We start from the raw sequence: 13,034 nt of genomic DNA, 5'->3' as shown, positions 1-13,034 counted from the left end.
TATGGCCGCCGCTATGGAGCAATCTCATGTGCAAATCTGAAAAATGCGACGTTTCCATGACACCGTGGTGCCCGATGTCGACACATCTCTATCATCTGAGCGCCCGTCACATGACACCAGCGGTAATAAAAAAAATTGCAGCGTGCAGAAATAAACCGAAGAGGATGTAAGTACCTACTACTCCGTAGATGGTGCCAGCTCGCAGAGTGCACCGGGAAAGCACCAAATTTGAATGGCAAAATGTCAAAAGCTGAACTTGAAAGCGCCGATAATATACCATCGATTTGAATAGGCACGGGCATGACAGTTTTAAACCAGCTCCACCACTCCCATGCTTCACCATTCGTGACTCGTGATGTCATAAATTGTGCGGGAAAGTGCATACGGCGGTATAATCTGTTTTGGCACTTTTGGTTTTCTTCTACAATAACCTGCAACTGCTGCTACCAGTGCTATGTGTGTGCTCACGACACTTTAATCTATCGGTACGGGCCAACTTGCTTCTACACTTCACGGTCCCTTTAGAAGCTATGCTCCAAAATAAAAATTAAAATACAGAAGGCAATCGTAGCCTTCAAACGTACCTTTTCTCCCTGCCCATCAGCATCATCAGAAGTTTCAGGATCAGGTTCAGGCTCGGCTTCGGCTTCAGGTGCCTTTTCTGCATTTACACAGCAACACGGTTTCAGCAATCAACACACAAAGGCAGCCTATGTGACCCTGAATCCCCCCCCCATAAAACTGCTTTGCGCATTGTCAATAGACACACACAAGTGCCCTCTCCAGCAACAGAAAAGGTTGAACATCGAAGCGTTTATCGAACACGGGCATTTTTGGATCCAAGCATTACTCTCAAGGACAAAACCATCAGAATTATACAAGTCTGTCCACAATCGGCAGACAGCACACAAGGAATAATGCTAATCCAGACATTGTTACACCTAATGAGAGAAATAGGGATGAAGGGCACGAGAAAGGCTGTCGGCTCGATTGCCGCTATTTTGCCCCTACCAGATTCTCACAAACAAGTCATGCTCGTGAGCTCGCTTGGTTACCCTCCCGGTGCTGTGCATAGTCTGGTAGAGCGACAATGTTCGCTGGCAACCCAGCAGGCACTGCTGGCAACTTTCCCCAAGTAAAAAATTATTGCAATTTCTTTTTGTCTCATCACGCACAACCAAATGGCTTGGAAGAAAAAAGAGCTCAGTTAAGAATGGCACATACAGGCCATAAGCACTGCCTGTAGGGATGCCACACAGAAACCCGGTAGCAGCCTGTTTCGAAAGTGGCCGTGGGTCCCTACGGCTGGCTTTCCATTGTCGCTACAGCTGACTGCCATGTTCACGGCTGTGATTTCCAATTTGTGTGTTTGAGATTGGTATTACTAAGGGCAGTGACAGTGTTGAGATTGGTATTACCAGGGTCCTTCAATGCTTTTCTGGTCATGAAACTTCGCCGTCACGCTATGGGAGAGCTTCGTTCGCTGCCAAGGGAGGCCGCGCCGCGGAGCTGGTGTTGATCAGAGGGCAGCCGGGGGCGTGGTCAGAGCACGTTTGGCAGGGCACGAACCACGGAGTAAGATAAAACAGACGCTCGCCGCCTTATCAGCAGTGCGCTTTCGCTTGACGTGCCGTGGGCCGCTGAAATGGACTTATCATTTTGTGAGTGACGAATAAATTTGGTGTGAACAGAAATGCTGCTACTGCGTTCCTGCCTGCCGGTCTGGCTACAGAGCAGGCGCAGCCGTGCTCGATGCCCTCCGATCTGTGGTGGCGCCCCTCGTGGTAGCCTTTGTCCCCGTATGAAACTTGGCCGGGAGTTTCATGACCAGAAATGCATTGAAGGACTCTGGTATTACTAAGGGCAGTGACAGTGTTCATAACGAACGCGTGACGTATGAGTGCAAATGTTTCCGATGCAAGTGCAGTGTGGCACAATCCACCTTTATACGCACCAAGTGTGTGTGCCAAGACCAGCATTGAGAAGCTAGTGTGCGACGCACTGACTGCAATTCCTAGGCCCTGAATCTCTTCAACAGCAACTTGGTAAACACATTTAGTCATATGGTCATGGTAATGCAGTGCCCCACAATGCAAATCTGCTTGTGCTCTTACATAAGATAGCGCAGCATTTGTACCTCGCAACGATGTGGTTTCGAAGTTTATTTTAAAAAATACAATGTGCGATTATGTAGTGTAAGTATACAAGAGGAGGTCCCAAGGTAAGAAACCACGGGCGGGACCTAGCATCCTATGATAGCATCCTCAGGCATTACCCGACACCTTTCCCATTCACTGATCCCGACAGTGTGCAAGCTGCTTTAGTAGGCGTCAATGTGACAAAGTTCACGTACATTCTACATAAACGCTTCATTGTATGAAACAGAATAATATTCTGGGATGAACAAGTCTCAATTACGCCTGATCAACCTGTCCTGGGGGAAAGTGCAGCTAAGGCCCTCTTGAACCCATCGCCAGATGGCACAGACAGCTTGTAAAAACTACAAAGCGCCTATACCTCGATATTCCTTAAATTCTTGCGGCTGTTGCGCGGTTCCTGCGCCGAGAAAGTACAATGTGCAAAATGTGTAAAAGCCACGGAGCAAGAATTATTGGGGAGGCGCAACAGGGCTTGCTCCGGCGGCACGATAAAGTCACGGTGCTGGGCGCGGCACTGACGTGCCCCCGTCGCGAGGCGCCAAAGGGAAAAGGCTCGGCAGTTCAAGGTCAGCCAGTGCATAGCCGACTGTCGTCGTGACCAGACGGCGCCGACGAATCACTCGTGCGACTGGACTTTCATTGGAGTCGGTTTCCGGCGGACGAGATCTTCGCGTTTCAAACATCGTTGTCGTAGGATGAAGGGGCTTTCATTTTTTTATAACGCAGGGGTGAGACAGCCCAAAGAGATTTGGGAGCATTTTTCGGAGCAGCAAAATTTCGATTTTGGAGCAGAAGAAGCTTGATTTGGAGCAGGTAGGGACATTTAATACATCGTCTTGTGAGCTTAAAAATCACAATTTCAGCAATTTGAAGGGTCAAGTACACATTCCAATCAGTTTGGAATACACGTACACTGAAACAGCCTTACGCGAAAAATTTTTTAAAGAGTATCTAAAGTTCTAACTGCACTACCTTTTCCCTAACTGGTGAGATTGTGTTGTGGCTGTACGCAACACTGACAACAAAACTGCCGTTAACATTATCAAATTTAAGGGCTCTGCAATTGTGGCGTGTTTTTTTACCGTTTCAATGCTAAAATTATTATTTTTGTAATCCCAGGCTGCGTTGTACGAACGAGTGTAGTCACGGCAACAGTTGAGCAACTTCGAGCTAACGGTCGCATGCCTACCCGTTGCAGTCCATGGGGCGCACGTCCACCCGGTGATCATTTGAGTAGCGTTACTGTTTAGCCACCTAGTTTTGGGCATTAAATTTCACTTCGCATACATCAAGTGTTATTAGTCGCGTGCTATGGCAACCATGCAGTCCTGCAGCTATTGGGCGCTGCCTGGACAGGTCGCGGCGCCGCAGCGCCGCCCGCAACTTTCGTGCCGACCGTTCCCTCCCGGGCCGAGGCTCGTGATCGCGCTTCGAAGCATAGCAACACCTCAGCATTTTATAACACCACAAAGAGCCAAAAAGTTCAATTCACGAACCCGATTATAGACGCACGCACCGCGTTTCGCACTCAAGGACAAACCACGCCGAAGTCGTAGGCCCCACATTTCAAAACCTTTTTGTCGAGCCGCGCAACTTCTCGTAATCTCGCACCAATCTCAAACCATATCCCCGCGTTAACGTCACTGTTCAGAGCCACAATTGATAGAATGAATAGACTGGAACCCAGCTGATAGCGTAAAATAAACCAGGGAAAATATCGGCGATGCGCAGTGAGCGCGTGAAGTAGGCATTAGCAGGCAGATCAGGCGGCGGCCATGTTTGTAGCCACAGCGATGCCTAATCGGGAAGGCCGTTTCAGCGAACCCGGACAGAAAGCCAATCGTGTTTTAGAAGCTATCGCTTGCTTCATTTCTTCAGTCTTTCTATTTTTGCCATTTCTGTGTTTGCAATTGACCGCCAATAAAAGCGGTCTCTGGGATGCGGGAGGCTTTCGTCCCCACCGGAACTGACATGAGCATCAAAATCCGTGCCTTTCAGGCTCTTTTGGAGCAGTCTGGCGCAATTTTCGCAATTTTCATGCTTTTGGAGCAGCTTGGCGCAGGAAAATGGAATTGTATCAAAAAGGCGCAATATGCGCAGCTGTCTCACCCCTGATAACGCGATACCTACAATAAATAAAACATGTGGTTGAGCATCTAGGTATGAACAGTTCCAGTGAATGATGGTTCTTATCCTCCATGCTATTAGCTCATATTTAGACTGTCCTAACTTGGCCGCCCTGCCTGTGCAACATGAAAAGCGCGCACAAATCTGAGAAGCCGCCCGCGAGAGGAGAGAGTGGCGTGAGTGAACCCCTCGTGGCGGGAAGGCGGCGTCGAAGACGTAGTCTGCTCCGGGATTCCTTCTAGTGCTTCGTTTCAAACGCGGTACGGCTTGTAACTAGGGCAGTATTTATTAATAACTGCTGTTAAATTGTCTAGCACATCTATTTATTTATTTTACAGAAATAAATCTGGCAATTTTCACAATATATTCGATGATATTGCGATTTTTGTGCGGCGTGTCCGTAGAAGAACGTGTAAACTATGGCAACGCACTTGACGCGCGATCTGTTGCACTGCTCCACAAGCTGCATTTCTTCCTCGCTAGGCAGCGACATAAAATTCCATTTTTGAGAAAAGCAACTGGGGCACAAGAACAGACATGTTAAGCACGTGCTTTGAAAAACAATAAAACTAATAATTTTTGAAAAAGAAAAAAAAAAGTCCTACCTAGGTCTGTGTTTTCGTTATCTGAAAAAGATACAAACCAGCTTATGTGGTGTGTGTATGTCACAAGACAAGTGTTGCGGTTACAAATAGTGTACATGATGACCCAACCCAAGAAACTACATCAAATTAAAAAAAAAAATCCCACCTAGGTCTGTATTCCCATTATCTGAAACAGATACAAACAAGATTTATGCCGTGTGTGTCACGAGACAAGCACTATGGTTACAAATGGTGTACGTAATGACCCAAATTTAAATTTAGTGTACGTAATGACCCAAATCAAATTAAAAAAAAAAAAACACCTACCTAGGTCTGTGTTCTCTTTATTTGAAACAGATACATGTGTTTCTTTATCTGAAACATACAAACGAGATTTATGTCGTGTGTGTCGCGAGACAAGTGTTATGGTTACAAATAGTGTACGTGATGACCCAACCCAAGAAACTACATCAAATTAAAAAAAAAAACATCCCACCTAGGTCTGTATTCCCATTATCTGAAACAGATACAAACAAGATTTATGCCGTGTGTGTCACGAGACAAGCACTATGGTTACAAATAGTGTACGTGATGACCCAAATTTAAATTTGTGTACGTGATGACTAGAGACCGGATTTTAGGCAAATGCCTATTTTTTTCCTTGCGTTCCTATCGCCCCATTTCGATATATGAGCACGAATTGGAGGTGAAGGATGGCTTTTATGGTGGTTTTATAGTGCCTATAAATGCCTATTTTGGGTGTTGGTGCCTAAACTCCAATAAATGCCTATAAATGCCTTTTTTCTCAAATTGGCGCCTAAATCAGCACTATGTAACGTCACGTTTCGCTTTCGAGTGCAATTTGATACATTTATTCATTCTACCTGGAAATATTTACTGTTCTGAATTCTATGGGTTTGAACCTGGTTCTCTTTTTAACAATCCCCCCCCCCCCCCCCCCCCCCCCCCCTCCCTTTGCGCCGGTGCAACCGGAGCGGCGGCTTCTGCATGCTTTACGGGTGGCTTTCCCGCAGGACTTGGTGGTGGACGCACAACTCTACTCCCCAGGGGAACTACGATACCGTCAGCGGCAACAAAAGTGATGGGGAAAAATTATGTCCACCTCCCCTCGCGGTAACCCTGGTGTGATGCAACGCATCTGTGTGGTTCCATTGGTGTTTCCGTTGGGTTGATTCTCTAAAGGAACCGTCGCATCAAGCAATCGTCGAGTACTGCGAGAGAGTGCAAACGGAGCACGGACGACCGTCGACTGAAACCGCGTTTGCTATCGGAGAGCGGAGAGGAGGAGAGTGGAGGAGAGACGCACCTGTGCCGCCGCTGCTGTTACGCGCGAGCGTTCGCTATGGGAGAGAGGAGATGAGAGTGGAGGAGAGACGGACACCGCCGCCGGACAGACGCAGGAGTGACATAGCCCCGAGCAAGAGATGCGTTGCATCTAAAAACACTGTGACGTACACGCCCTTATCTTGTTTGCAACGTGGCCTCCGCGATTTGCTGCCGGCGGCGCGCCGTTGGTAGCTGATCGGCGCCGTTGGTAGCACCCTTGGTAGCCGCCGCCGGTAGCCGATCGCGGAGGCCACGTTTGTAATTTACTAGTTGAAAGGTTCACCACCAGGGGAGAAATTGGCTCTAGGCGATTGGACCTGACCAATAGGAGGCACCCTTCCCTTCTGGTCCGGTCTTTCAACGTGCACGGTCTGGCTTTCTCCGCTGCCCTTTTCAGCCATGCCGAAACGGAAGACGCCGAAACAGAAGATGCCGAAACGGATTAGCCCAGAGGTATTACGGGGCAATTCCACGTCTAAGTTCAATGTATAGAACTTGTTATGACAGAAAAATAAAGAATTGAATTGAATTGAATTGAACTGTTACTGCCATTGTGGCCTCATAGCAATGATATTTTTGGATTTCCTGTCGTGCTTGCAGTTCACTCACGTCTTGACTTGAAATTATCAGCATTTATCTAAAAATTTATTGCGCCTATTTTATTCTTTTTAGTGCCCAAAACGTTGTTTTTGCCGCCTATTTTTGGCGCCTAAAACGTGCTTTTTTAGTGCCTAAAAATCCGGCCTCTAGTGATGACCCAAATCAAATTAAAAAAAAAAAAACCTACCTAGGTCTGTGTTCTCTTTATTTGAAACAGATACATGTGTTTCTTTATCTGAAACATACAAACGACATTTATGTCGTGTGTGTCACGAGACAAGTGTTATGGTTACAAATAGTGTACGTGATGACCCAACCCAAGACCCAAGTAAAAACTACATCAAATTAAAAAAAAAAATATCCCACCTAGGTCTGTATTCCCATTATCTGAAACAGATACAAACAAGATTTATGCCGTGTGTGTCACGAGACAAGCACTATGGTTACAAATAGTGCACGTGATGCCCAAATTTAAATTTAGTGTACGTGATGACCCAAATCAAATTTAAAAAAAAAAACCTACCTAGGTCTGTGTTCTCTTTATCTGAAACAGATACAAACAAGATTTCTGTCGTGTGTGTCGCGAGACAAGTGTTATGGTTACAAATAGTGTACGTGATGACCCAACCCAAGACCCAAGTACAACCATCAAATTAAAAAAAAATCCTACCTAGGTCTGTGTTCTCGTCATCTGGAACAGATACAAACAAGGTTTATGTAGTGTGTCACAAAAGTGTTTTGGTAGCAAATTGTGCACCTAATGACCCACTCTATGACCCCTGGTACATACAACATAACATGCTGCAAACTCTAAAAAAGAACAAGGGTGCCGCAAACATAAGGAAGAGAAAAAAAAGAAATTACCTAGGTCTGTGTTCTCATTACCTGAAACAAAAAAGAAAATCAAAAAAATTTATATAGTGTGTGTCTGCGAGACAAGTGTCATAGTTATAAATTGTGTACCTAGAAGACCAAAAAATCACAAACAGCAATCTTAGTACACCTCAAAAATCAAGAGAAGGTGTGGTAAATTGGGGAAAGCTGCCAACATCGTCTGCACTAGGTACAGTGTGAATGCACTAAGCCACTTCCAGCGAAAGTATGCGCGCACACAAGAACACGCCAGGGTGTTCTGAAGTGATCCCTGCACAGCTATTTAAAAAGTTTATGCAAGAAAGCACATTTCACAAAACTCCATCACTGACCTAAATGCATCACAATATACTGAAAAGTTGCCAGTACCTTTTAATACAACTTGCATGTATTGGTTTCAACATGTGTTTCGAAGTCCTGATGATTACAACCGGAGCGGCAGAGTGCTAACACTAATAACTGCACCCAGTTTAGCCTGGCTTTCTCCCACTACTAAACTAGCATTGACGAACTTTTTTTTATATTTCAGCTCACTTCAGAAGATCTCACCAGCTGAAATTAATGCGCGTATTTAGGTTGTTTTTACTGTTGCTAGAAGTGGGCTTCGGCACCTTGCTTTGTTTAGTTGCAACCAAGATTTTCATGAATATACTGGTTTCTTCAACACACTAAAAGCAACAAGACAATGTTAGCCAGGTTAACTTTGGTTATGATAAATTTCAAAGACAAATGAACAATTCTTACAGCCACGATAAAATTTTTACATGCTGCTAAAGGTAATAAGCAAGACAAAATAAATTCCAGACTAACCAGACCTCTTTCTAAAGGAGGGTGGGGGAAATCTCTAGCGGTTAACAACTACAAAACTTTACTGAAGCTTTTTCAGAATCACCAGAGCATCTTGCACATCTTGTACGGAGGTTTTTATGCAACTGAGCGAAATTTCACAATCATTTCACAATTTATTTCGACTAAATTATAGCTCGATCATTTGACCACTTAAAACAATCACCGGGGAAAAAGAATTTCATAGTGTAGCAATATTGAGTAGTCCTTTTAAAATGAAAAATGTGCAATCACATTACGGCAGCAGTCCTTGGTTGCGCTAGGCTGGCTTCCATACCCACTCGAATTACATTCATTTTAATTCACATGTGGGCCCTTCTGCCTGGTGGGACGATGGCCCGCACATCTAGACGGCTTTGTCGCACTCATTTCTTCCCCACGTCCGATTCAGAAACGAGGGACTTGACAAAAACAACGTAACCAAGAACCAGCTTTCACAAAACTGCGGCAGTGTTCCCCTCCAGCGGATCCGATAACAGCAAGGTCCAAATGCAGCTTATGAAGATAACACTTGGCAATACGCAAGAGCCACCGTAAATGTGCTTGTTTGTTGCCAAATGCCAGGGGACTTGGCACATGTGGCTTTCCACCTGCATAGGCCTGCCTATTACAGGGTTCATACAAGATTCAGAGACAAGAATCCAAGGCTGTCCAAGGACTTTCAAGGACTTGTCACGCCATTTATAAGGGCACAGCACAGCACATGTGGCAGCACCTTTTTATTACTGTTCTGCTGGCACGTTAAGCCTAAGTAATGTTAACTTTTTCGTTACCACGCCTATTCAAATCGATCACCGGTGATCAATGATTTATATCGCCTATTTCAACATGTTGCAGTCGTTTCTCGTACACCTAATGCGGCCAGTGGTTAGTCTAGGCACTGCCCTTTCAGAAGCAGTTTAAATTTTCGGACTATGGCGACCTTGAGATTTTTGACAGCGTTTTTGCGAGCTGAGGTGCGTGTGTTTTTTAGGAAGAGGGCGTGGCTGCTGCACTTGAGAAAAAAGGATGCGGATCATGGTTAGGCTGCATTACCATTTTTTTTTTGTCAAAAGGCTCCTGGCAAGTCAAATACCAAATAATGCAGTCAGCTCTGTAATCCGACTGCGTTGAGAGGTGATAATTACTTGAAAATGGTCCCAGCTATTCACTAATGATCTTTGGTTCGGACAAAGGGCAGCTTTATTCTCCCAAAGCTTATTTCTGATGGTCCCCCGCGTGTCTAGCAAGTGTGCCTGCCATTTTCAACCAGTTTCGGTTTCGGTTTTGCATTGCAAAATTCATATTTGGCGCTACTACGCAGTTACCCAACTGCAAGCTCGTTTGCCATGGCACCTCCATTGCCCGCTACTGCTCCTCTAAACAAGCATGCCGCTTTTGCTTCCACTTTATCTACGCCTTGCTCCTGCGATCAGAGCTTCCGCTGAAAGTCAAACGGTAACACCAAGTTGTCGGGTATCAGTTCAGACGAGGAGAACGCTTCCAATTGGCCTTGAACACCGCCGGCTGTTCACCGGCCAATTTCGGTTTCATACAAGGGTATTTCCGGAGCTGCAGTGTCGCTTCTTAGTAGTACTGTCTATTCTGACAATATCTCCAACAGCCTTTATTTGTTTCTTTTCAATATTTTTAAATGGCACTGCAATGTAGTAGGCTCGTAGTGCTGAAATTGTCTCACAGCCCAACGGCAGCTTGGTGAAAGTTTGCTGTGCATGATTCGAGCACATCGTACCTTATTCCTGCAAGCAGGGCTACCATAGTGAGTCAGAACATGATATTAAACCGCAAATGAAAGTTCTGACTGATAAGTGATCATAAGAACGTCAAGAACAATCCACCAAAGAGTTTGGTTAACTCCAAGCGGATTTTTTTCACATCGCTTGCTTGCCTTCGATATTGTGCCGGTCATAATCATTGACAAGGTGTTTTTACATCACGTGGAGGCTAATTTGGGCCTTTAATAATGTCAAACCACCAGATTTCTTCTAGAGAACCATCCAAAATAGCAAAATTTGAAATAGTGGCTGGGCTTCACCACATGGCAAGGGCACCACGCGGGCTAACATATTCTTTTATACCTGACAAATTGTACCGCACAACTCAATTTTTTTTCTAGGACGGGTTTTTGAAATGTCTACCTACAAAACGTATATTCTAAATTTTTTCTACTACTCGTGGTTTATTATACACAACTTACTTTTTTTCTTCAACACGTGGACAAAAATTTCGAATTCGATAATTTTTTTCGGAATCATTATTTAGGAAAACATTAAAACTGGTTTTGTTGGAAAGCACGTGGAATAATCTGCATTTTATGTCACTGCAATCTGTGCCTAACGAATAAGTATAGAGCAGAAAAAATGTTTTGTTGGGCCCCCCAAAATTGGTTGATTTCCCGCAGTAACGAAAGAGTTAAAACTACCCTTTGAAAGTGGACAAGTTTAGTGATACCGACAACAACATTGAAGGAGCTTTGCAAAAGCCGTGCCGTAATGAAACCTTTCGAGTGCTCAATACATTTCCGGATCCACCACGGAGAGGAGGCAACGGACGAAACCACCAACTCTGCCCAGCATCACACCCACGAAGATGAAACCCTCCAATAAGGCCCCGTAGGAGTTACAGTTCTGCGATCTCACATTCACAACATAGCTAATCTGTGCCTGTTTTTCCTATTATTCCATCCTGGAGTATCAGCGCCGTTCATTTCAGAAACATAATGCAGCTTAGTTTTTGTGGAGCATAGCTATTGTGGGGCCTAGCAAAGGAAAAAGAAGGAAAATGAACGACAGCCAGAGGTCAAAGAAAGTAGCCTCAAACGTGGCAAGGTGACAAGCGCTAGTTTCTGCTTAGTGAGAATGCGGGGATAACCAGTTTCGTACAAGAACTTGTCAATGCAATTCGCCTGGGAAACGCGTGCTTCAACAAACCAGACGGCACAGCACCAATGTCTCTACTACAGTCAAACCCGACTACAACGAACCCAGATAGAGCGAATTATGCTATAAACTGTCACGTACCCACAAGCATCTGAATGAACTTTTAATTTGTGACATCCCAGCCGAGGCGACGACGACGACGAACGAGCGCTACCGGGAACGCATCATCATCAGTGTCTTGCTCTGGCAGCTCGAGTGCTTCGCGGTCAAGAGCGTTCTTCTCCGCTGCTCCTTCTATTAGCGTTTTAGTAAAGCTTACCAACACCCCCAACGCGTATTTGCTGTACGCGACAATATCGAACAAAAATTAATCAGTTACGGAAATACACGAGAAGCATATTCCTTATAACAAACTTCACATCTGATATATCGAACTCGGCGTGCCTAGAATGGCCACCAAAATGCATGGTCTCGGAGTGGCGATTGAGATGATTGGCCGTGAACACTGAGCAAAGGCCACGACTGAGACATTGCACCTCGTATGGAGTGACATGATGCCCGACACTTTCCGTAACTGTTTCCGAAGTGCGGAACTCACGACGGAACCCGCCCAGTCAGCAAGTCCGGACCAAGACGGCAGCTCGCCAACATTCCCGATGCTGTGCCAAAAGGAGTGTACTTCAAAGATTTCCCAAGTGTCAACGACGACGTTGCCATCACTGTAAGCCCCTTGGACGCGGGCACCATTAGCAGCACCGTGGTAATGCTGATGAAAAGCACCGAGGAGGCAGAGGATATTGCGAGTGAAAACCGTCCCGACGCTTATTGAAGTGCCCCCGCCAATATTTCTTCGATACTAAAGGACACAGACTCGAACTGGTGCAAACAATGTCCCGTGTAAAGAATGCTGTGGTAGTTGACGCCAAAACAAAAGGGAAAACAAAAGTCAACGCTTTTTTTCGGAAGTAGGCAGTTAAGGCGTTAAGGTGGAAAGTGGCTTTATTATTTGCAATAAATCGATTGTTTTGTGTATGGTAATGACATACTTTATATTGTTCATTTCTGCATGCGGGGATGTCAAGGGGATTCCCGCGTGTTGCGAACTCGTAACAATAAACTCATTATAGGTGGGTTTGGCTATATCGAACTACTGTATGTATTGAACTAATCGTGGCACATATTGCAGTTCGCTACAACCGGGTTTGACTGTATGATGCTGTGCACGCAATGCTCTAGCAAAACTGTGAGCGGTTGAAGGCAAAAACAGCGAGTGTTGCCTACCTGAGGCCATCTTTTTGTACTCTGCAAAAGAAACAAAACTTTGCACCACTGCAAGGACAACTCTAACTGCTCGAAGCCAGTGACAGCTTTGGTGCAGATGTCGTTGCGCAAAAACGTGCACACGCACACACACACACACACACAAGCCTTTGCAGGCACACGCAAGGCTTAGTAACATCGCTCAGTTGCCGACACTGCTCAGTCAGCCGTTACTGTGTCATATCAACTCCTTATATTAGCTACAGCTGAACAAGACCAGTTCCTTAGCCAGCAACAATACCGCACAAAAAGTAATAGAGTAGGCTCTCATCTGGCAAAAATTATTAAACTAAAAGGAA

General features: G+C 45.3%; 1 protein-coding gene across 46 annotated transcripts in view; it reads right to left on the bottom strand.

The window, feature by feature from the left end:
* Positions 1 to 13,034, bottom strand: part of LOC144178716 (uncharacterized) — a 30,364-nt gene that overhangs the window by 14,926 nt on the left and 2,404 nt on the right. The window contains exons 3-12 of one of the 46 annotated variants that reach the window (XM_077706734.1): positions 7,682 to 7,702; positions 7,488 to 7,508; positions 7,341 to 7,361; positions 7,184 to 7,204; positions 7,005 to 7,052; positions 5,367 to 5,387; positions 5,198 to 5,245; positions 5,037 to 5,057; positions 4,892 to 4,912; positions 585 to 661 (exon numbers count right to left, since the gene is read on the bottom strand). In XM_077706734.1, coding sequence (XP_077562860.1) covers positions 585 to 661; positions 4,892 to 4,912; positions 5,037 to 5,057; positions 5,198 to 5,245; positions 5,367 to 5,387; positions 7,005 to 7,052; positions 7,184 to 7,204; positions 7,341 to 7,361; positions 7,488 to 7,508; positions 7,682 to 7,702 — 320 coding nt within the window. The remainder of the gene's footprint in view (positions 1 to 584; positions 662 to 4,891; positions 4,913 to 5,036; positions 5,058 to 5,197; positions 5,246 to 5,366; positions 5,388 to 7,004; positions 7,053 to 7,183; positions 7,205 to 7,340; positions 7,362 to 7,487; positions 7,509 to 7,681; positions 7,703 to 13,034) is intronic. The other 45 variants (XM_077706737.1, XM_077706738.1, XM_077706736.1 and 42 more) reach the window with 45 other exon arrangements.

This window comes from Haemaphysalis longicornis, unplaced genomic scaffold (genome assembly GCF_048455015.1).
Source record: "Haemaphysalis longicornis isolate Haplotype H1 unplaced genomic scaffold, Haemaphysalis longicornis Haplotype H1 scaffold_4, whole genome shotgun sequence".
Classification (NCBI taxonomy): Eukaryota; Metazoa; Arthropoda; class Arachnida; order Ixodida; family Ixodidae; genus Haemaphysalis; species Haemaphysalis longicornis.
This window is presented reverse-complemented; position numbering and strand designations above follow the sequence as displayed.